Here is a 24,388-nt window from a genome sequence, read left to right as displayed (position 1 = left end):
GCTCCCACACGGCCATATCTCAAAGTTGCAGCACTTGTTTTACGGAAGACTCAGGAGAGCATCTGTGCTCATTAGCTATCTAGCATGCTCCGAACACTTGTGTGTAAGAATAACTGGGGGGGAAGTGTAGCGGAAGTGTAGTTTGCCGAATCGAGACACACAGATTATGGATCTGTGCAAATCTGGGTAAGTAAGTGTATCTTTTTTATTTGAAAGATTCATTCTCTCAGATATGAATCTGATGATTATTGACGTTTCTAAACGCTAAAACACAGCGCTAGGATTGTAGTTCCCATGGAGCCAGTCGTGACCGAAGTTAACCGCTGAATATCCTACAGAGAAGGGCTTTTCAGAGCTAAGTGTGCACATGATGCAAGTAAGAGGTAAATATGAGTTGTTTAAATGTAGAAAAAAATGTACAGACTAAAATGTGACTAAAACTAGGGTTTTCGTCGACTGAAAATAACAAAAATTAACGAAAGATTAAATGACAAAAATGTAACGAAGCTCAAATCTAATTTAAGACTAAATCTAAGACTAAATTAAAACTGCAGTAAGTTAGCCCTTTCGCAATTTTCAAACGGAAGAGTGTAAGGTATGGGCATCTCTTTATGGAGAGTAGTCTGGTCTTGGAGTCCTGGGGTGGCGCGGTCAACAGCAACAGCATGAGATTCTGAAAAGCATGCGGCATTATTAACCATGGCGATATACACTGAATATACCAAACATTAGGAACACCTTCCTAATATTGAGTTTAACCCCACATCCTCACCTCGCCAGGGCATGGACTCTACAATGTGTCGAAAGTGTTCCACAGGGATGCTCCTCACAGTTGTGTCAAGTTGTCTGGATGTCCTTTTGGTGGTGGACCATTGCTGATGCACACAGGAAACTGTTGGGTGTGAATAACCTAGCAGCATTGCAGTTCTTGACACAAACTGGTGCGCCTGGGCACCTACTATAAATACATACCCTGTTCAAAGTCACTTAAAATGTTTTCCTGCCTATTCGCCCTCTGAATGGTACACATACACAATCCATGTTTCAATTGTCTCAAGACTTAAACATCTTTTTTTAGTCTCCTCCTTTTAATCTACACTGCTTTAAGTGGATTTAACAAGTGACGACAATAAGGGATCTTAGCTTTCACCTGGATTCACCTAGTCAGTCTATGTCATGGAAAGAGAAGGTGTCTTAATGTTTTGTATACTCGGAATATAATTCTTTGTGTGTCTATATTGGGTTAGGGTAAAAGCTAAGATTGGGGTTACGGTTGAACCAGGTTGTGGACATGACGCTAGGGCTAGGGTAATGGTTTTGTTTGAGGCTAAGGTAATCGTTCAAAAATGAAAAAATACTAATTTACTATAGAATCCTACAGTACATACTATTTAATTCTATAGTAAACTGAAGTATACTGTAAAATACTATACTACACACTGTAGTATCCCTAAATCACGTGTAGTACTTATAAAATATAGTAGAATGTTGTAGTATACTGAAGAATACTATAGTAAATACTATTTAATTTGCATATACACATTCCCCTCCCCATATCGCAATTTGTGCCACCCATGAGTGAGAAACCTACATGCCAAGTATAGACCCCCTGTTCCCTACAGCTTATAGAATATAATAGAAGCTCTGATCTATTGGATCTGACCTCAATCCTACCTACAGATTGTGGAAAATTTGCTCTTTTAGTAGTAGTGGGCATTACAAATTCAATTCTGTGAGCCGGCACATTTGGCTTCCAAATGGCTTTTCATTCAAAATGCTTCTAAATTGGCCTAGAACCAGGGAAGAAAGAAAAAAATCTACATTGTAAATCTCAAATGGTAGGAAACCATTATGTCAGATTGTGAAATGCTCTGTCAATGTTTTTTACCTGGCCAAATTATTAGAAGGCGGGGGGGGGGGGGGGGGGGGTGAATTGGACCAGATTGAGGCGTTCTCACCACTACAGTAAATATTACAGTATAGAACAGTCTGCAAAAACACTACATTACTATAGTATATAATACCATTTTTTTACTACAGTATTTATACAATAGTTAACAGTAAATACTACAGTAAACACTACAGTGAATACTAAAGTATTCATACCATAGTATACTATAGTATTTTTTCATGTGGGTTGAACCGGTATGTGGACATAAAGCTAGAGTTGGGGCTATGGTTAGTGGATGCACGGTAGAATGGTCTTACCTGTTTGTTGTTTCAATGTACAGACCACATGCCGTCCTTTTCTGTGCCTCCTCTGGTGAACTGTAGATAGATAGATAGATAGATAGATAGATAGACAGACAGACAGACAGACAGACAGACAGACAGACAGACAGACCGTGTACACAATCAGTCAGCACCCCATTTAAACCTGGGACATTAGTGCACTGTGCTAGCTCGAATTGATTATTTTCAGCACAGTTCCAGCAACTACGATTGATGCTGCCTAACCAGGCCAGTGCAGAACATCTTGGCTCTGCTTTAGATGACTGTGAAAGGGGTAGTTATCATTCACTCAGTTAGGGAGAGGTGGATACATACCAGTTATTAGGGCTTTGATGACTAGAGCTGCCACTATGACAGCAGCAGTGAGACAGGCCACAGCTGGCACCACTACCCAGATCAGCTCCAAGTAGCCTTGCAAGGCCGGAGTTTGCCCAACCATGGCAGGGGCACCGGCACGGCCACGGGCATCAGCTAGGTCCACTTTGAAAAGCAAAGAGAGAGAAGCAGCAGTCAGAATCAAAGCTCTTTGCATGGTGGATTTCAGACAAAAGAAAAGGAGGACTCTTCAATGTATACTTCAGTGTGTTTTATATAAATAGTGGTCGTACACTTTGACTTCAAGCACCTTTTCAAAGCCATAGGATGTTTGTATCTTTATGTCTTTCTGTGTAATATTTCCTAATACAACCTATTTTCCGTTTGAAACCTGAGTGGTTTGTGAATGTGTTGAAAATAAATATTTTTTGTTGGTATGAAGAATTCCATCATGTTAGCAGTGTTTCCTGAGCCCTGTCCATAAATCCTGTTAAATAGAGTGGAAGCATTGACTTTTTCCACATGTTGTTGTGTTACAGCCTGAATTTAAAATTGATTACATTTAGATTTTGTGTCACTGGCCTACACACAATACCCCATAATGTCAGTGGAATTATGTTTTTCAACTTTTTTACAAATGAATTACAAATTAAAAGGTGGAATATCTTGAGTCAATAAGTATTCAACCCCTTTATTATGGTAAGCAAAACTTTGCTTAGCAAGTCAGATAACAACTTTCACAGTGTTAAACATGAACATGGTGAAGTTATTCATTACACTATGGACAGAGAGGAAGGAAACCACTCAGGGATTTCACCATGAGTCCAATAGTGACTTTAAAACAGTTGGCTGTTAATGGCTGTGAGAGTAGAAAACTGAGGGTGGATCAACGACATTGTATTTACTCCACAATACTAACCTAAATGACAGTGAAAATAAGGAAGCTTGTACAGAATACAAATATTCCAAAACATGCATCCTGTTTGCAATAACACCAAAGTAAAATTGCAAAAAATGTGGTAAAGAAATAAACTTTATGTCCTGAACACAAATAATTATGTTAGGGGCAAATCCAATCCACATATTACTGAGTACCACTCTTCATATTTTCAAGCATGGTGGTGGCTCTTTCATGTTATGCGTATGCTTGTCATCAGCATGGACTAGGGAGATTTTTACGATGAAAATAAATGGAATAGAGCTAACCGCAGGCAAATTCCTAGATAAAAACCTGGTTCAGTCTGCAGATATTGTACAATCCAGGTGTTTAAAACTCTTAGAGACTTACCCAGAAACCCTCACAGCTGTAATCACTGCCACATGCGATTCTAACATGTATTGGCTCAGGGTTGTGGATTCTTGTGTAAATTATATTTTTCTGCATTTCATTTTCAATAACTTTGCAGAAATGTCAAAAAAACAGGTTTTCTCTTTCCCATTATGGGGTATTGTGTGTAGATTAGTGAGTTTTTTTGTTTGTTTTTTGTAATCCATTGAATTCAGGATGTAACAACAAAATGGGGAATAAGTCAAAGGGTATGAATACTTTCTGAAGGCACTGTACATTTAGCGTGTTCAGTCTTGTTCAACACACACACACACACAGCCTCAAACAAAAAATACTTAAGCTGTGAAGTCAACAGTGTTTGTATCAGATAGGGGCCAATGCAAGGTGTGCATGCCAGGATTACAGTTTAAAGAAGGTGGAACGCAGCTGAATAAGAGAAAACCTGCCTCCTTGAGAATTTTGAATGAGTTAATGTAATGAAAGGGGTAAGGGGAACCACACAAGCGTGATGAGTAACCTTGCCTGAGGCTTACTAGATTTCCTGACTACTTGCGTTAGTTACCATTGCCAATACCTTGGCTTTAGCTCAATGGGCTAACATGGTTTTGTGGGCTAACACGGTCTTGTCGGAGACCCTGTAGGAACCCAGTCGGTCACTCGAGACTGAATGGTCACAAGGCTGAACTCAAGAGTTTTAAATGAGCTCCCTTCTTCTTAAAAACCCCTGTACAATAGGTCAAAAAGTCACACAACACTCACAGCATCGTATATGGCAATGAAGGATGGTGACAGCATACTTTACGTTAAGCCTCTTCACCTGTCGAAATAGAATATGCATCTATCAATCAATATCAAAATGCCTGTGAAATCTATACATGTAAAAAAACATTTACATGGACAGTATTCATCTTACCTGGACACAGGTGTTTGGTAGGCATACGTCCACAGTCAGGTTGAGATTAGCGGATTTCTCCTGCAAAAGGAAGACATAAAACATTTTAGTATACTTCAAAACACTCTCCTGTAAAAGGAAACAGAATACAAAAACATGTCAGTTAGCATTAGAAGAAGAAACAGATTCCCTTACGACTTCTGCTGTACTTCTGTTCAGGTGTGTCCCCTCCCTCTCTCTCTCTCTCTCTCTCTCTCTCTCTCTCTCTCTCTCTCTCTCTCTCTCTCTCTCGTATCTTTCATGTACTACCTGGTATTGTGTTTGTCAGTTCTTCACAGTATTAGACTAGCGAACACTAAGAACATTGGGCCAGTAACCGAAAGGTCACAGTGAGGACATAACATTATAAAGACTGCTTGTGCAAAATGTTACTGTGAAAAAAGTGTGGCCTACTCAAACGCTGACAATCATAACTCGACTTTCTAATGAAGTGTTTTAATCACACCGGTTTGAGCCTACGCTGCAGGGACCACTTTTGAATGATTACACCCATGTATTCGTCCACATTCATCAAATTGGAAATTAGCTATTATCATGCTGGTTAATGCGATGCATGTCTGTTGAATTTGGAAAAATCGGCCCCACCCCACCTACTCAGCCAATCAGGAACTGCTACTGCGTTGTGGCTGTGGTATACTGCATACTTTTTACTAAAAGGTACATGCTAAATAGTATGCAATGATGAGTAAAGAGTATGCAGTTTAAGTATGTAGTACGCTAGTATGGGTATTCAGACACAGCCACTGTCTCTGTGTCCTGAATTGAAACAGAAAAATTACACAGAAAAAGCTTTCTTTTTGTGGGAGCACTCAAGCCCGTTAAGTCTTGGATCAGATGTGTATGAACCCTTTGTTTCAGACAGGTTCATGTCTGAAACAAAGGTGATGCTGAGTGGTGATGCTGTTACACAGCCTGTGAAGATACTGTGAGACAATGGGGTAGCCTATCCTTCATTTTGGAGGGTGCATGTAGTCCAATCGGACCACGGTTCTAATTTCATGTCAAAGGTCTTCCAGCAAGTGCTTCAGCAGTTGGGGGTTACCCATTGCCCCTCTTGTGCCTATCACCCAGAGTCTCAAGGTGCTGGAGAGATTTCATCAGACTTTGAAGTCTATGTTGAGAGCTTATGGCTTTGGGTTCGAGAAAGACTGGGATGAAAGGGTCCCTCTAGTGCTATTTGTAGCACGGAACTTTGTTCAAGAATCTGGGGTCACCGTTGTAAGCTCACTTTTCAGTCCCTTACCCCTATAAAGATATTTTCAAAAATATCTGGATTACCTCATCGCCACACCCGAGCGTAGGGGGAAAAAAACTACTGTGTCATGTCAACATGTTGATACCATACTTCTCCTGCTGTGATCGGGCGGAGAAGTCGGTGGAAACCGATAGACACCGTGGACTATAGTCTTCCTCAAGAGGATGAGGAAAGCCCAGTATTTCCTTGAGAGCACGAGGAAAGCCTAATACACTCTGTGCCTGTGGGACGGTTGAGTAAAGCAGAGATTCTGGAAAACCTGAAGGGCTTTTTGGCACACTTGTCTCCGGATGTGTAGCGAAGTGAACCCATTGTGCTATACCCGCAATGACATCTGCTAAACATGTGTATGTGACCAATACATTTTGATTTGAAAGGCAAAATTGTTGTTCTGCTTTTAGAATATCAGGGTTTAGTTTCAGATGTGCCAGTCAAATGTTCTAGAGCATGACACGTTGGGGACTCGAGTGAATCCTGAAAAGAGAGAGAAACTCTGTAGTGAGGTAGAATTCATGCTTGAACACGGCATTGCACTGCATTGCACAACATGGCAACAGTCCGTGGAGTTCACGCTGCATATTGGTACATCAGCTGGATGGGTCTCCGCGCTTTTGTTAAAATTTTCTCAAACTCATTGCTGTTACTAAGTCAGACTTGTACCCTTTTCCCAGGGTCGATGATTGTGTGGACCGTGTTGGTGCTACTAAGTACGTTAGTAAGTTCGATCTGCTGAAGGGATACTGGTAGGTCCCTCTAACTGATCGTACAAAAGAGCTGTCTACTTTTCTCACTCCTGATGGTTTGTTTTCCTACCTTCATCTTCTGTTTCGAAATGCCGGAGCCACATTTCAAAGGCTCATGCACATCATGCTACATGGTCTGGAAAATGCTGAGGCATATTTGGACAATGTGGTGGTATTCATGCCACCTGGACAGAACACCTTAGTTTAGTTTAGTTCTGCATCTGCCAACTTGAATGTTAAACTGTCAAAGAGTGAAATCGCCCAAGCAACAGTGAAGTATTTCTGGAAGGTGGCGGAACAAGGAAAAGTCTGACCGGTCATGGCAAAAGTGGAGGCCATCAATAGCCTTCCTGTGCCAACTTCTCGCCAGGAACTGCGCCAATTCTTGAGGATGGCTGGCTACTACCAGGCATTTTGCAAGAACTTTGCACAGGTTGTTGCCCCACTTAAGGATTTTACCAGTCCCAAAGATATTTTCCATTGGAGCCCAGACTGTCAGGCAGCTGTTGAGAAGACAAAAACCCTTTTGGTCTCATCACCAGTGCCTGCTACTCCAGATTTCCGTCATCCATTCTCTATGTACACAGATGCCAGTGATGTAGGAGCAGGTGCTCCTGCAGGAAGACAACATCAATGTTGAGCATCCAGTGGGGCACTTTTCGAAGAAGTTGGCCTCCTATCAGAAACACTACTCCACCATTGAGAAAGAAACACACTTTTACCCTGGCTCTTCAGCAGATCAAGGTTTATGTTTCGGGTCTCTACACCTCTTGCGGGTCTTTAATGATTGTAACACACTCGTTTTCCTGTAAAAGACAAGCTCCACGAATTGCAGACTCCTTCACTGGAGTATCATATTGCAGGAGTTTCCTCTTGAAATCAGAAATGTCCGTGGTAAGGACAACTTGGTTGCTGATTTTCTTTCAAGATAGGTTTTTGTTGTGCTTAACTAGTGTGTAGCCCTGGCCGACATTTTATTTTGACCACACATTTCGCTGTACTGGAGATTCATACGTTTTGTTTTGATTGGGCACGTCCCAAGGAAATGGGAATACTAGGAAGGTACACAGATCAAGATTTTCCCTCTTTTGTCAAAACTTCTGAGTTTTATGCAGCTGTATTCTTTTGTAAATAAAAAACATGTTTCAGGATATGATCAAATAAAACAAAAAGAGAAAAGAGGTGGCTGTTGTGTTTTGTACAATAAACCGCCAATAGACGGCATGTTTATATTAGTTAGTTATGCCTTTATAGAGCGACTGCCCCTAAAAAACACCTAATCCCTTTGAAAACGGCCTATGTGGCATCAATATGAGTCAGAAACATATATCATAGTGTCAAAATTGACTACGAAGTGGAAATAGGATCATTTTGGTCATAATGTCTGTTTCATCTAAAAGTTCATTTGAAACCTCAGTGCATCAAATCAAATTGTATTTGCCACATATGCTGAATACAAAATTCGTACAAACCCTTAATCTACAATGCTTTAAGAAAGTAAGAAGAAAAACGTGTTAAATAAAACATAGAAAATAAGAGTCAAAAATAATTAAACAGCAGCAGTAAAATAACAATAGCGAGGCTATGTACAGGGGGTACGGGCACAGAGTCAATGTTAGTTGAGGTAATATGTACAGTTGAAATAGGAAGTTTACATGCACCTTAGCCATTTAAACTCAGTTTTTCACAATCCCTGACATTTAATCCTAGTACAAATTATCTGGTTTGTGACCCTTTTCAGGAAACTAGGCATATGTCGTGGGTCACTACTTCACAGGAGAGCCTTTTGATCGTAAACTTGTTTTATTGTAAACAAAATTGTTTTTTTGGGCAGAAATGCCTTCTCAAACATGTGAACTTTCAATCGCCTTAATAACAAACTTGTATGCCATCTGTAAATACATTTGGCTGAGATAATGAGTGGGCTGGACATGCCAAGAGATGAGTTTGGATTGGTCTGCCATATAGCATGCTTCTGTCGATTTGAGCTGGTCGGTAGATAATCTTTTTAAGAAATTAATTGTGTATTAAAACTTAACAAAAACTTGACTATGCAAGTATCAATTTCAATAGAATGTCACTGCAACAACTGTTTCAGAGCACTCTCGTCTGAGTGTGCCAGAACGCAGAATAACTGATGAATTTACTACAACAACAAAAAATAAACAAATTAATGATGAATTTACGAAAGCTCAATACCGGTTGAATATGGCCGGTGTCAGGTAACGTCAGCAAAAAAGCGTACTTAAATTGTTGCCAGGAGCACCTTTACAGTCACCAATGCTCTGGATAACATCACAGCTAGCAAAGTGGATCTGGGACGATTCCGTCTGAGAATCGGGGCACTCGGCTGAGAGTCAGACTCCGCCTTCCGCAGTATTACTTATGGCTAGGATGCAGGGATTGAGCTCGGGCCGATTCCAGTGTAGGTTGTATTGTATTTGTTTTGCATTGTATTTATTATGGATACCCATTATTGTATGTTATCATGTGTGTGTGTGTGTGTGTGTGTGTGTGTGTGTGTGTGTGTGTGTGTGTGTGTGTGTGTGTGTGTGTGTGTGTGTGTGTGTGTGTGTATGCATGTGTCTGTGCCAATGTTTGTGTTGCTTCACAGTCCCCGCTCTTCCATAAGGTGTTTTTTAAATGTAATTTTACTGCTTGCGTAAGTTACTTGATGTGGAATAGAGTTCCATGTAGTCATGCCTTTATGTAGTACTGTGTGCCTCCCATAGTCTGTTCTGGACTTGGGGACTGTGAGGATACCTCTTGTGGCATGTCTTGTGGGGTATGCATGGGTGTCTGAGCTGTGTGCCAGTAGTTTAGACAGACAGCTCGGTGCATTCAACATGTCAATCAATACCTCTCGTAAATAAAAGTAGTGATGAAGTCAATCTCTCCTCCACTTTCAGCCAGGAGAGATTGACATGCATATTATTAATATTAGCTCTCTGTGTACATCCAAGGGCCAGTCATGCTGCCCTGTTCTCAGCCAATTGCAATTTTCCTAAGTCCTTTTATGTGGCATCTGACCACACAACTGAACAGTAGTCAAGGTGCGACAAAACTAGGGCCTGTAGAACCTGCCTTGTTGATAGTGTTGTTAAGAAAGGCAGAGCATCGCTTTATTACAGACAGGATTCTCCCCATCTTAGCTACTATTGCATCAATATGTTTTGACAATGACAGTATACAATTTAGTGTTACTCCAAGCAGTTTAGTCATCTAAACTAACTCTCAATTTCCACATTATTTATTACAAGATTTATTTGAGGCTTATGGTTTAGTGAGTGTTTTGTTCCAAATACAATACTTTTAGTTTTAGAAATATTTAGGACCAACGTATTCCTTGCCACCCACTCTGAAACTAACTGCAGCTCTTTGTTGAGTGTTGCAGTCATTTTAGTCGCTGTAGTAGCTGACGTGTATTGCGTTGAGTCATCCGCATACATAGAAACTCTGGCTTTACTCAAAGTCAGTGGCATGTCATTAGTTACATTGAAAAAAGCAAGGGGCCTAAACAGCTACCCTGGAGAATTCTTGATTCTAACTGGATTATATTTGATAGGCTTCCATTAACCTCTCTGAACCAGCCATCCCGGATCCGGTATAATTGTCATCAGCAACGCAGAATAGCATAGCGCCACAGTCAAATAATATTACTAGAAAATATTCATATTCATGAAATCACAAGTGCAATATTGCAAAACACAGTTTAGCCTTTTGTTAATCCACCTGTCGTCTCAGATTTTGAAATTTTGCTTTACAGCGAATGCAATACAAGCGTTTGTGTAAGTTTATCGATCGCTCGACAAAACAATAAGTACACTTAGCATCAGGTAACTTGGTCACGAAAATCAGAGGAGCAATCAAATTAATCATTTACCTTTGATGATCTTTGGATGTTTTCACTCACGAGACTCCCAGTTAGACAACAAATGTTCCTTTATGTTCCATAAAGATATTTTTTATAGCCAAATACCTCCGTTAGTTTGGTGCGTTATGTCCAGGAATCCACCGGAAAGAGCGGTCACGACAACGCAGACAAAAATTCCAAATTATATCCATAATGTCCATGGAAAAATGTCACACGTTTTTTTACAATCAATCCTCAGGGTGTTTTTCAAATATCTATTCGATAATATATTAACCGGGACAGTTGGCTTTTCACTAGGACCGGGAGTAACAATGGCCGCCTTTCTCTTTTGCGCACAACTCACTCTGAGAGCCCCCACCTATCCACTTACGCAATGTGGTCGACGCTTATTCTTCAAAATAAAATCCTGAAACTATGTCTAAAGGCTGTTGACACCTCAGGGAAGCCATAGAAAAAGGAATCTCGTTGATATCCCTTTAAATGGGCAATAGGGATGCATAACAACAGAGAGGTTTCAAAAACAGGGGCACTTCCTGATTGGATTTTCCTCAGGTTTTAGCCTGCAATATCAGTTCTGTTTAACTCACAGACAAAATTTTGACCATTTTGGAAACTTTAGAGTTTCTAGCATCTGGTCCTGAGGAATAGGCCGTTTACTTTGGGAACGTTATTTTTCCAAATAAAAATAGTGCCCCCTAGCTTCAAGAGGTTAAAGAACACCCTCTGTGTTCTGTTAGACAAGTAACTCTTTATCCACATTATAGCAGGGGGTGTAAAGCTATAACACATATGTTTTTCCAGCAGCAGACTATGATCAATAATGTCAAAAGCTGCACTGAAGTCTACCAAGACAGCCCCCACAATCATGTTATCATCAATTTATCTTAGCCAATCATCAGTCATGTGTGTAAGTGCTGTGCTTGTTGATTGTCCTTCCCTATAAGCATGCTGAAATTCTGTTGTCAATTTGTTTACTGTAAAATAGCATTGTATCTGGTCGAACACAACTTTTTCCAGAAGTTTATTAAGGGTTGGTAACAGGCTGATTGGTCAGCTATTTGAGCCAGTAAAGGGGGCTTTACTATTCTTAGGTAGCGGAATGAATTTAGCTTCCCTCCGGGCCTGAGGGCACACGCTCTCTAGTAGGCTTAAATTGAATATGTGGCAAATATGAGTAGCAAAATCATCTGCTATTATCCTCAGTAATTTTCCCAAAAAATCTATTTTAATTCCAGGTTGTAAGGCAACAAAATAGGAAAAATGTGAAGGGAGGTGAACACTTTCGCAAGCCACTGTACTTAGGCCAATTCTGGGCAGTCGTTCATTTTGATTCCGGGCCGAGTACGACACCCGCTTCTGGGCCGATTCCTCATTGGGATGAAAACAGCCTAACCAGCGCTGCTAGGGCAAGTGAATTGGTCAGAGTTTGGGTGGGGGCTGAAGCTTAAGATGATTATTATGGCATTACACACGGTCAGTGTGAACCAGAGTGACTTGACACAGCAAAGAGCCAAGCAAAGGAAACGACACAGGACATCTTATTTAATGAAAGGGGTTTCGTGTGTGTGTGTGACCGACCAGTATCTTTGATGAAGGGTCATCAGGAGCTGATCTATGTTGCTTTGCCCATCAGTGGGGCTCTGGCAAAGACCTCACCTCTTGCCTGCTCACCAACGGTCATCGATCGGGAAATCAGAATTTGGTAGGTTTAGTCTGACTTCAACATAGTTCATATCTGACACAAACATATACTATCTCTAACTGCCATAGTTAGAGATAGGTCTTATCAGAACAGTGACTGTGTGTATGTGTTGACAGATGCATGAGATTCAGAGAGACCTGGCACTCAACACATCCACCATGAGGTGATTACTGATAATACAGTACAGCACAAAGGTATTGTAATAGCAACACCCTTTTCATTCCATGTGTCAACTCTGCCTCAACTCTGCCTATTTCTACAGATGGACTGGATATGATTTTGCCAGACGGCAGCCTCAGGCACTTGACATATTCAAACATAGTACCTGTTTGTGTGTCAGATACAGTATCACCTATCCTCACTGCCATTGGTAATAGAAGCGTGACTATGGAGACATTGAAGATGAAGTCCAGACTGACAAACGGGCTTGATACCGATGTATCTGAATGGAGAGAGACCTGGCACTCGGCATGAGCATTTTACAAGACAAGTTTTACCTGTATTGTCTTTTTTTATTATTGATTTGAATGTATCAGTCAATATGGGGAGGGAGAAACCCTGTGTATTCTCCAGCAGGATCAGTGAACTCCTGGTGTATACGGGACACCACACAGGAAGATATGACAAGGTAGCTCCATTACCACCAGACAAAATGCTGATAGGCACAGTATCTGTACCAGCTGGGAATGACATGAAAGGTGCACATTGTTACATTAGCAGAACACTGATGCTATTGTATTATGGAAAGGGTTGTTTATTCTACATGGACCTGAATGTTGTCAAAACATGTAGTTTAGAATATCTACACAAATTCAGCAATTTCATTCTTCTCATATTGTTCTGTAGGCTACTGTCCTATTCAAGCTTCCTCCAGAATCTCACCATACTGTACATCTGCCTGTAGTTATTGAACTCAACCTGCAGGATGTGTCTTTGTTGTGATTGAGTAGGGGGAAACAGCTGTGGGCAAGGTTCTGACAGATTGGTGTGTCTTGGTGGTGGTACGAAGCAAATTAGTTTTGCATGGCCTGTCATGGCCGCCAGTATTTCTTCAGGAGCAAGCCAAAAAACGAGGCCAAATCAGCGGGTGTAGTTCCACTTTAATTTGATCATGTACGCTGATTGGAGTCATCCTCGGTGGTCAGGATGTGTTGCACCTGTCGCTTCGTTAACTTTCACCTGTGCTGGCACAGGTGATATTTAAGAGCTGCAGAGCCAATGCTCCAGTTGGCATGAGAGATGTTGGAAGAGCTAGGCTGCAGTTTAACTCTCAAAAGTCTATGACTAGAAAGACGGGTGTATGTGGAGGATGAGGGCTGCGGTAGATATCTCAGATAGGGGGGAGTGAGGCCTAAGAGGGTTTTATAAATAAGCATCATCCAGTGGGTCTTGCGATGGGTATACCGAGATGACCAGTTTACAGAGGAGTATAGAGTGCAGTGATGTGTCCTATAAGTGCATTGGTGGCAAATCTGATGGCCGAATGGTAAAGAAGATCTAGCCACCTGCCGATATATAAATTGTCTCCATAATCTAGCATGAGTAGGATGGTCATCTGAATCAGGGTTAGTTTGGCAGCTGGGGTGAAACAGGAGCGATTACGATAGAGGAAACCAAGTCTAGATTTAACTTTAGCCTGCAGCTTTGATGTGTGCTGAGAGAAGGACAGTGTACCGTCTAGCCATACTCCCAAGAACTTGTATGCGGTGATTACCTCAAGCTCTAAACCCTCAGAGGTAGTAATAACACCTGTCGGAAGAGGAGCATTCTTCTTACTAAACCACATGACCTTTGTTTTGGAGGTGTTCAGAAGAAGGTTAAATGGTTGAGAAACTTCCCTGTCTCCCTCTTTCCTAACCCCTCCTCCTTCTCCCTCCCACTCCCCCGCCTCTCCTTCTCTTTCCTAACCCCTCCCTCTCCGTTCTCCCTACCACTCCCCCCGCCTCTCCTTCTCTTTCCTAACCCCTCCCTCTCCCTTCTCCCTCCCACTCCCCCCGCCTCTCCTTCTCTTTCCTAACCCCTCCCTCTCCCTTCTCCCTCCCACTCCCCCCACCTCTCCTTCTCTTTCCTACCCCCTTCCTCCTCTCAACTTAAGTTGGTGGGGGTTCTTTTCTTTTAGTTTGACTGTATCAGGCAACTCTAATGGGCATCCATGGTGGGTGTTAAGACCCTACTCTAGCTTGGCCAGCACTCAGTAGGCACCCCCATTGATGCCTTTCAGAACCAATTTTAAAACCCCACCTGGTTTAGTTTTGGTTGTCAGTGACTCGTTAGTTCCCTTCATGTTGAGCAATGATTTTTGGTTGGTTATTTGGGAAGTAAGTCGTACAGTCAACACATCTCCTTGATACAGCAGACTTCATAGTAAGCAAACACCCTTATTATTTTAAATAATAAGTACTGTTGCCTATGATAAGAATTAGGTGCAGATAGACATGTATTTACCACATGTACAGGGAGTGTGTGTTCTGGGTGGCATGCAGAGGTCCCCGTCTTCACACACACATGAAGAGAGAGGGGTGCTCTGACCCGTGACGTTAAAACCAGCCCCAGCTGGTCGACACCCAGGTCCCAAGCTGGAGAGCAAGGCAATATCATCATTCAACATTACTTACTGTATATGCAGTGCCTTGCGAAAGTATTCGGCCCCCTTGAACTTTGCGACCTTTTGCCACATTTCAGGCTTCAAACATAAAGATATAAAACTGTATTTTTTTGTGAAGAATCAACAACAAGTGGGACACAATCATGAAGTGGAACAACATTTATTGGATATTTCAAACTTTTTTAACAAATCAAAAACTGAAACATTGGGCGTGCAAAATTATTCAGCCCCCTTAAGTTAATACTTTGTAGCGCCACCTTTTGCTGCGATTACAGCTGTAAGTCGCTTGGGGTATGTCTCTATCAGTTTTGCACATTGAGAGACTGACATTTTTTCCCATTCCTCCTTGCAAAACAGCTTGAGCTCAGTGAGGTTGGATGGAGAGCATTTGTGAACAGCAGTTTTCAGTTCTTTCCACAGATTCTCGATTGGATTCAGGTCTGGACTTTGACTTGGCCATTCTAACACCTGGATATGTTTATTTTTGAACCATTCCATTGTAGATTTTGCTTTATGTTTTGGATCATTGTCTTGTTGGAAGACAAATCTCCGTCCCAGTCTCAGGTCTTTTGCAGACTCCATCAGGTTTTCTTCCAGAATGGTCCTGTATTTGGCTCCATCCATCTTCCCATAAATTTTAACCATCTTCCCTGTCCCTGCTGAAGAAAAGCAGGCCCAAACCATGATGCTGCCACCACCATGTTTGACAGTGGGGATGGTGTGTTCAGCTGTGTTGCTTTTACGCCAAACATAACGTTTTGCATTGTTGCCAAAAAGTTCAATTTTGGTTTCATCTGACCAGAGCACCTTCTTCCACATGTTTGGTGTGTCCCCCAGGTGGCTTGTGGCAAACTTTAAAGGAAACTTTTTATGGATATCTTTAAGAAATGGCTTTCTTCTTGCCACTCTTCCATAAAGGTCAGATTTGTGCAATATACGACTGATTGTTGTCCTATGGACAGAGTCTCCCACCTCAGCTGTAGATCTCTGCAGTTCATCCAGAGTGATCATGGGCCTCTTGGCTGCATCTTTGATCAGTCTTCTCCTTGTATGAGCTGAAAGTTTAGAGGGACGGCCAGGTCTTGGTAGATTTGCAGTGGTCTGATACTCCTTCCATTTCAATATTATCGCTTGCACAGTGCTCCTTGGGATGTTTAAAGCTTGGGAAATCTTTTTGTATCCAAATCCGGCTTTAAACTTCTTCACAGCAGTATCTCGGACCTGCCTGGTGTGTTCCTTGTTCTTCATGATGCTCTCTGCGCTTTTAATGGACTTCTGAGACTATCACAGTGCAGGTGCATTTATACGGAGACTTGATTACACACAGGTGGATTGTATTTATCATCATTAGTCATTTAGGTCAACATTGGATCATTCAGAGATCCTCACTGAACTTCTGGAGAGAGTTTGCTGCACTGAAAGTAAAGGGGCTGAATAATTTTGCACGCCCAATTTTTCAGTTTTTGATTTGTTAAAAAAGTTTGAAATATCCAATAAATGTCGTTCCACTTCATGATTGTGTTCCACTTGTTGTTGATTCTTCACAAAAAAATACAGTTTTATATCTTTATGTTTGAAGCCTGAAATGTGGCAAAAGGTCGCAAAGTTCAAGGGGGCCGAATACTTTCGCAAGGCACTGTACCTGCAGTATAGAGCCCCACAGTGGAGGTGTCATAATACCCATAAAACCTTGTGGTCAAACAGGGAAACTTTCAATAGCTTTTCCACCATTCATTTCTCCCATAGGGGATTTTAGAAACACTTAAAATAAGGCCTGTGCTTCATGTAGGCTTACCCTGGCGTGGCGTATTGATAACCATGTAAATCTCTCTCGGACAAAGTTACTTTTATCCATATATTCGACTCGATTTACTCAAACTTGAAAATAGTAATTAGCGTCAAAGTAGACATCATGCAAAACTGCAAATCCCTGCAAGCTCCTGCACGTCATCTCTGGCCGATACCTTTACTTTTGGTATTGTGTCAATTTAAAACTTGCACAAGACCGTTCTCCGAATTGTCCATCGAGAGATTCTTACCTTTGCCTCAATTTGGCAGGCTCGTCCAGATCATCATGGCATTTGTAGTTCATTATGATAGCAAATGAGCATTTCAATTTGGGGGGAGGGGGGTAAATGGTCAATACAGGCAAATATACTGAAAAAAGTCACCTTCTCCTAGAGAGATTTACACGGTTATCAAAACATCGCACCAGGGTAAGCCTAAACGAAACGCAGCCCTTATTTTAAGTTTCTAAAATCCCTATGGGAAAAAAGAATTGTGTAAAAACGACTCTATATTGGTAATACTAGATAACAGACCTGGGTTCAAATAGTATTTGTTTTCTTTCAAAAACGTTTGAGAGTTTGATGCAGCATGCCTGGAGTGCCATATGGATGGGGTTTGCACTTCTGGTACTATTCCATTGGTCCATTGTGTCAGACAAGTTCAAAAAATGCTATTTGAATCCAGGTGTGCCATAATATTGCATTAGTGTAAAGACTGATACTAGAGTGTGTGTGGTTTCTTATCCTTGGGTGTTATGGGTTTGGCTGATATACAAACTGTGGTGCCCGTTTCCACTTAAAAGTCCGTCATTCACAACTTCAGACGGATCACTCATGATAATTACATGCACACTATTTACAGAGAGCTATTACCTTGGAAATTCCCATCTGCAAAGGGGCACCGGATCCAGGATCCAGAATCTGTTGTAAACTGTACATAAAACAGCCAGGAGCATGCATTTCTTAGATAAATTTGTTCTGCACACTCAAAGGGGATATGTACAGGAAAGTTCAGATAGTAAGTGCATTCAATTGTTGAATACACCACAGGCGAAGGTGGTGTCTTACCTTCATGCAAAGCTGTGGGTGTGGATCCACTGTGGAGAATGTTATCTGAAAGGAAAGTTAAATGAGGACTTGAATCTATAATAGTTCTTGTAAAACAGTTGTCTGGTGATATAGCCTTGGTGCCTGACTGTTTCTATGTCATATCAGTCTTTTGTCTTTGAAACAGCCCTTTAACTGTGAAGGAGTTCAGAGGTACAGATGTGAGGCTGATTGATAGAGAGGCACCTAACCTTCTCCCTGTTGAGGGTCTGTGATGAACCAGCCAGATCGTCACACTCATCGTCCCCTTGTTTTTGGCACAGTGAGATCACCGCAACAACAGGACACACCGGTTCCCATGACAACAACTCCTCCACCGGGTCAAAGTTAATGCCGGACCACAACTCCTCCAGATCTTTGGAGAAAAGAGACGCGGTCAAAAGCAATGCACTGACAATCTTGCAAATTTCACAATCAACCAATTAATAAAACGTGCAGTGTAACAGAAGTTGAAGGACACTCACTGTCTCTGAAGGGAAAGACTTGAACTCTGGGTGCATCAGAGGTGGCAGACCAGCCCTGTGGGATAAATATATACAGTGCATTCAGAAAGTATTCAGACCCCTTGACTTTTTCCACATTGTTACGTTACAGCCTTATTATAAAATGTATTAAATAAAACATCCTCATCAATCTACACACAATGCCCCATAATGACAAAGCGTAAACAGGTTTCTAGAAATGTTTGCAAATGTATAAAAAATATAAACTTATTTGAATAAGTCCTCCGACCCTTTGCTATGAGACTCGAAACTGAGCTCAGGCGCATCCTGTTTCCATTTTTAATGCTCCCGAGTGGTGCAGTGCATCTCAGTGCAAGAGGTGTTACTGCAGTCCCTGGTTCGATTCCAGGCTGCATCACATCCGGTCGTGTTTGGGAGTCCCATAGGGAGGCGCACAATTGGCCCAGTGTAGTGTGGGTTTAATTTTAAAAATCGTCCTTGAGATGTTTCTACAACTTGATTGGAGTCCACCTGTGGTAAATTCAATTGATTGGACATGATTTGGAAAGGCACACACCTGTCTATAAAAGGTCCCACAGTTGACAGTCCATGTCAGAGCAAAAACCAAGGCATGAGGTCAAAGGAAATGGCCGTAGAGCTCCGAGACAGGATTGTGTCGAGGCACAGATCTGGGGAAAGGTATAAAAAATATTCTGCAGCATTGAAGGTCCCTGAGAACACAGTGTCCTCCATCATTCTGAAATGTAAGACGTTTGGAACCACCAATACTCTTCCTAGAGCTGGCTGCTCAGCCAAACTGAGCAGTCGGGGGAGAAGGGCCTTGGTCAGGGAGGTGACCAAGAACCTGATGGTCACTCTGACAGAGCCTCTGTGGAGATGGGAAAACCTTTCAGAAGGACAACAATCTATGCAGCACTCCACCAATCAGGCCTTTATGGTAGAGTGGCCAGAAGAAAAAGCACATGAAGGGCCCACTTGAAGTTTTCCAAAAGGCACCAAAAGACTCATCACCATGAGAAACACGATTCTCTGGTCTGATGAAACCAAGATTGAACTCTTTGGCCTGAATGCCAAGCGTCACATCTTCACCATCCCTACGGTGAAGCATGGTGGTTGCAGCATCATGCTGTGGGGATGTTTTTCAGCAACAAGGACTTTGAGACTAGTCAGGATTGAGGGAAAGATGAGCAGAGCAGAGTACAGCAAGATCCTTGATGAAAACTTGCTCAGGACCTCAGACGGGCGAAGGTTTACCTTCCAACCCGACAAAGACCCTAAGCACAAGGCCAAGGCAATGCAGGAGTGGCTTCGGGACAAGTCTCTTAATATCTTTGAGTGGCCCAGCCAGAGCCCGGACTTGAAGCTGATCTAACATCTCTTGAGAGACCTGAAAATAGCTGTGAAGCAACGCTCCCCATCCAACCTGACAGAGCTTGAGATTATCTGCAGAGAAGATTGGGAGAAACTCCCCAAATACAGGTGTGCCAAGCTATTAGCATCATACCCAAGAACACTCGAGGCAGTAATCGCTGCCAAACGTGCTTCAACAAAGTACTGAGTAAAAGGTCTGGATACTTGTTTAAATGTAATATTTTTTAAGTTAAAAGAAAAAAAAAATGCAGCAATTTCTAAAAACCTTTTTTTGCTTTGTCATTATGGGGTATTGTGTCTAGATGGATGAGGGAAAACATCAATGTAATCCATTTTAGAATAAGGCTGTAACGTAACAAAATGTGAAAAAAGTCCAGGGGTCTTTCGAATGCACTGTAACGCCACAATTTCCACAATACAGTCCAGATCGTCATAGACATTTGATAACATAAAGGTCAAACAAGATTATCTAACAAGAAGATAAAGATTGACCTAACTAGATAATGATCAGTTAAAAATCTTTACCTCGATGCAGAGACAGGGCAAAGGTGTAGAATACTGCAGAGTAGTATTCTTCAGCACATCCTCCTTTCTGATCTGCGGAGAGGGAACAAGGGTCAGACCTGGGTTCAAACATTATTTGACATACTAGTCTACCTGGAGTGCCAGATGGGCCTGATTTGCAAATTTGCCACTATTACAAATGAAGTTGGAAGTTTACATACACTTAGGTTGGAGTCATTAACTCTACCACTCCATAAATGTCTTATTAACAAACTATAGTTTTGGCAAGTCGGTTAGGACATCTACTTTGTGCATGACACAGGTAATTTTACAAGGAATTGTTTCCAGACAGATTATTTAACTTATAATTCACTGTATCACAAGTGGGACAGACGTTTACATACACTAAGTTGACTGTGCATTTAAACAGCTTGGAAAATTCCAGAAAATTATGTCATGGCTTTTGAAGCTTCTTTTGACATTGTTTGAGTCAATTGGAGGTGTACCTGTCGATGTATTTCAAGGCCTACCATCAAACTCAGTGCCTCATTGCTTGACATCATGGGAAAATCAAAAGCAATCAGCAAAGACCTCAGAAAAAAAATAGGTTGAACCAAAAAGTCTGGTTCATCCTTGGGAGCAATTTCCAAACGCCTGAAGGTACCACGTTCATCTGTACAAACAGTACAAGCAAGTATAAACACCATGGGACCACATATCCATCATACCGCTCAGGAAGGAGACGCATTCTGTCTCCTAGAGATGAACATACTTTGGTGCGAAAAGTGCAAATCAATCCCAAAACAACAGCAAAGGATATTGTGAAGATGCTGGAGGAAACAGGTACAAAAGTATCTATATCCACAGTAAAACGAGTCCTATATCGACATAACCTGAAAGCTCAGCAAGGAAGAAGCCACTGCTCCAAAACCGCCATAAAAAAAGCCAGACTACGGTTTGCAACTGCACATGGGGACAAAGATTGTACTTTTTGGAGAAATGTCCTCTGGTCTGATGAAACAAAAATAGAACTGTTTGGCCATAATGACCAATGTTATGTTTGGAGGAAAAATGGGGAGGCTTGCAAGCCGAAGAACACCATCCCAACCGTGAAGCAAGGGGTGGCAGCATCATGTTGTGGGGGTGCTTTGCTGCAGGAGGGACTGGTGCACTTCACAAAATTGATGGCATCTTGAGGTAGGATATATTGAAGCAACATCTCAAGACATCAGTCAGGAAGTTAAAGCTTAGTCGCAAATGGGTCTTCCAAATGGACAATGACCCCAAGCATACTTCCAAAGTTGTGGCAAAATGGCTTAAGGACAACAAAGTCAAGTTATTGGAGTGATCATCACAAAGCCCTGACCTCAATCCTATAGAAAATTTGTGGGCAGAACTGAAAAAGTGTGTGCGAGCAAGGAGGCCTCAAAACCTGACTCAGTTACACCAAGCTCAAATTCACCCAACTTATTGTGGGAAGCTTGTGGAAGGCTACCCGAAACGTTTGACCCAAGTTCAACAATTTAAAGGCAACGCTACCAAATACCAATTGAGTTTCCCACTGGAAATGTGATGATAGAAATAAAAGCTGAAATAAATCATTATTTCTATTATTATTCTGACATTTTCACATTCTTAAAATAAGGTGGAGATCCTAACTGACCTAAGACAGGGAATTTTTACTAGGATAAAATGTCATAAATTGTGAAAAACTGAGTTTAAATGTATTTGGCTAAGGTGTATGTAAACTTCCGATTTCAACTGTATATTGGTTCCATTGTGCAAGGCAAGCTCAATCAAGCCCAGGTAAAGTACTTAATTTCAAATGGCATTTGAATCCAGGGTCTGATCGAGTATAGCACAACTGATTTATGATGCCTGTCTCATACCATCTGGTTGAGGCATTTCTATGACCTTCCTCTTCCCTGTGTTACTATCAGAGTATGCACAAAGTATAGTGTTGACTATCACCTCTTTTACAACACTTACTGGCAGTGGGAGGAGTGCCTCAACATTATCAGTGCCTAGCCTGGAATCCACACGCTGCTTTCATTTCACTGAGTGAAACAATAGTGAAATATACATTATGGATTCCAGGCTAACCAGGGTCTCACAATTTGAACATTAACGTTTACTCTTTAAGGTCTCCATCTCCGGGAATCTTACCAGTGCGTTAGCCCCTGTGTCTCTACAGGTGTAGTCTTTTCTGTGACACAGTCTCAGGTGATAGTCTTTATCCTCCAGCATGTCTGAGACAGACACAGCCAGCTCCTTTCTGTCTGAGTCCACAGTGTACGCTAGCCTCCCAGCTGTCATAAGACACAGTTAGTCAGTAATCACACAGTCAAGGGAAATGAGTGCACTGCCAATATCTGTAGGCTGATTTGTACACAAGGAAATACAGAATGAGTATATTGTTGTCGGGTTTGGCAAGGCAAAAATGTCGCCTTGTTGAACGCAGAAATAGTCTGTCATTGTAACCCATGCCAAGGGATATCTAGAGTGATTCAATTGTTGTGAACTATAGAACAATAGAGAAATAAAATCTATCAAACTTACTGATGCATTCTGGAATGTTACTCCGAAGATCTCTGCTGCTACATTCTGAAATATAGTTTAAAACCAAGTTAAGGTTTGTTCTCTGTGAAACAAACAATGCTTCGACATATGATCATTGTGTATGCACATTGAGTAAGAGCATGACTACCCTGCTGATCAAGCTGGTCTATGCTGTTTTGCTCAGCAGGGTAGTGTGACTTTCGGTTAGGAAATGAGGGTTTTATGACATTTAAGTGTTTCTGCATTAGACATTTGCTGACTCACTAGTTTTGCTTATGAACGCCTGCAGTGTCAGTTTACTCACCCAACTCAATAGCTCTTAAATAATCAAAGTACAGTCAGGTTTAACCAACATGATCCACTGGGAATCTGTGTGTGCAAGATGCTGAAATGGCGATTTCAATCAATCGGTTGATATTATGGCCACCTAATCATCTCTCTCATTCCTAATTGGCATATATCCTCACCTCTACACCATGCTAGCTGATGTGTAGTGAGCGTTCTGGCACAAGATGGTTGCAGTAAATCACCCGTGAGTGCCACACATTGTTGCTGGAAGAGGTAAGTTTCCCCTGTATTATGTAAAGCGCTTTGAGTACCTCAGTTAGTAGAAAGGCTCTATAGAAATCCAATCCATTATTAGTATTATTTTTATTCACCATTGATCACGGTCCTCATCCTCACCTGGGACTTGGTAAGTGCTTGTCCAGGTGACTCCACAGTAGCTTGGATTTGTCTTTAGAGTGACGTGAACGTATTGACCTGGCCACACCTCAGAGCAGTCATTCTGAACCTCCAACTTGAGAAAGAGAGAAGGAAAATAAACAAATAAACATACCAGCCATTACAAGTGTTCTTAAGCCAGATCCATATCTGTTCCTATCAATAGAGAAGTGTTTTTGTTGCCACAAGCACACATTAATGTACAGAAATGTTTTGCTTGGCTTTGATTAACAACGTGTAATGTTCACAAAAATAATATATCTGACTGTACCTGTTGTCCCTCCAGTCTCTCTGTAGTAGTGTGTAGTAGTTTGTAGTGTGGTAGGGTGCATGGTGTGGTAGTGTACTACTGTACCTGCTGTCCCTCCAGTCTCTCTCTGGCTACTCTGGGGAAGCTGACGAGCCTACAGATTTCCAACATCATCCCTGCGGTGACAGTGCATATGGAGACGCCATGGATGTGCTCTGAGGAAAAGTAGCATTAAAAAAATCACGAGAAAGCAAGCTATACAGGGTCAGTACAAGTACCGTAATTACAGTGTATATGTGTGTGTGTGTGTCAGGGTTGGGTTCTATTCAAATAGAATGCAGTCAATTCAAGAAGTAAACAAATATGACATTTCAATAACCCAAAAAAGTTATTCTCAATAAATTGAAAAGTAGAAATTATTTATTTAAAAACTTTTTAAATGTCAGAATTTTTTTATATTTAAATTTTAGCACTTCCTGAATTGGCTGCCTTCAACCTGTGTGTGTGTGAGCGTACGTGCATGTCACATGCGCTACAGGAAGCAGCGTGACCCTGAATCAAAGGGCCAGATAAGATATTATCGCAGGGGTTTCCCCCCTCAGGCCACCATCTCGCTCTCAGCTGTACAGAACTGACTATGGAAGTACCTACTATGGC

The 24,388-nt window shown here is 41.6% G+C and overlaps 1 protein-coding gene across 3 annotated transcripts in view; it reads right to left on the bottom strand.

Moving 5' to 3' along the window:
- Positions 1 to 449: 449 nt before the first annotated feature.
- The window catches only part of LOC139393245 (interleukin 17 receptor E-like), a 34,543-nt gene continuing 10,604 nt past the window's right edge, over positions 450 to 24,388 (bottom strand). Inside the window, exons 4-19 of one of the 3 annotated variants that reach the window (XM_071141719.1) lie at positions 23,837 to 23,946; positions 23,443 to 23,557; positions 22,759 to 22,803; positions 22,366 to 22,508; positions 20,221 to 20,292; positions 18,325 to 18,379; positions 18,052 to 18,215; positions 17,822 to 17,866; positions 17,627 to 17,684; positions 14,807 to 14,937; positions 4,749 to 4,808; positions 4,595 to 4,652; positions 2,548 to 2,712; positions 2,209 to 2,268; positions 773 to 892; positions 450 to 673 (exon numbers count right to left, since the gene is read on the bottom strand). In XM_071141719.1, coding sequence (XP_070997820.1) covers positions 543 to 673; positions 773 to 892; positions 2,209 to 2,268; positions 2,548 to 2,712; positions 4,595 to 4,652; positions 4,749 to 4,808; positions 14,807 to 14,937; positions 17,627 to 17,684; positions 17,822 to 17,866; positions 18,052 to 18,215; positions 18,325 to 18,379; positions 20,221 to 20,292; positions 22,366 to 22,508; positions 22,759 to 22,803; positions 23,443 to 23,557; positions 23,837 to 23,946 — 1,532 coding nt within the window. In that variant the 3' untranslated portion in view covers positions 450 to 542. The remainder of the gene's footprint in view (positions 674 to 772; positions 893 to 2,208; positions 2,269 to 2,547; positions 2,713 to 4,594; positions 4,653 to 4,748; positions 4,809 to 14,806; positions 14,938 to 17,626; positions 17,685 to 17,821; positions 17,867 to 18,051; positions 18,216 to 18,324; positions 18,380 to 20,220; positions 20,293 to 22,365; positions 22,509 to 22,758; positions 22,804 to 23,442; positions 23,558 to 23,836; positions 23,947 to 24,388) is intronic. The other 2 variants (XR_011629754.1, XM_071141720.1) reach the window with 2 other exon arrangements.

Source organism: Oncorhynchus clarkii, chromosome 33, assembly GCF_045791955.1.
Source record: "Oncorhynchus clarkii lewisi isolate Uvic-CL-2024 chromosome 33, UVic_Ocla_1.0, whole genome shotgun sequence".
NCBI lineage: Eukaryota > Metazoa > Chordata > Actinopteri > Salmoniformes > Salmonidae > Oncorhynchus > Oncorhynchus clarkii.
Note: the sequence above shows the minus strand (reverse complement) of the source record. Positions and strands in the feature narration are given on the sequence as shown.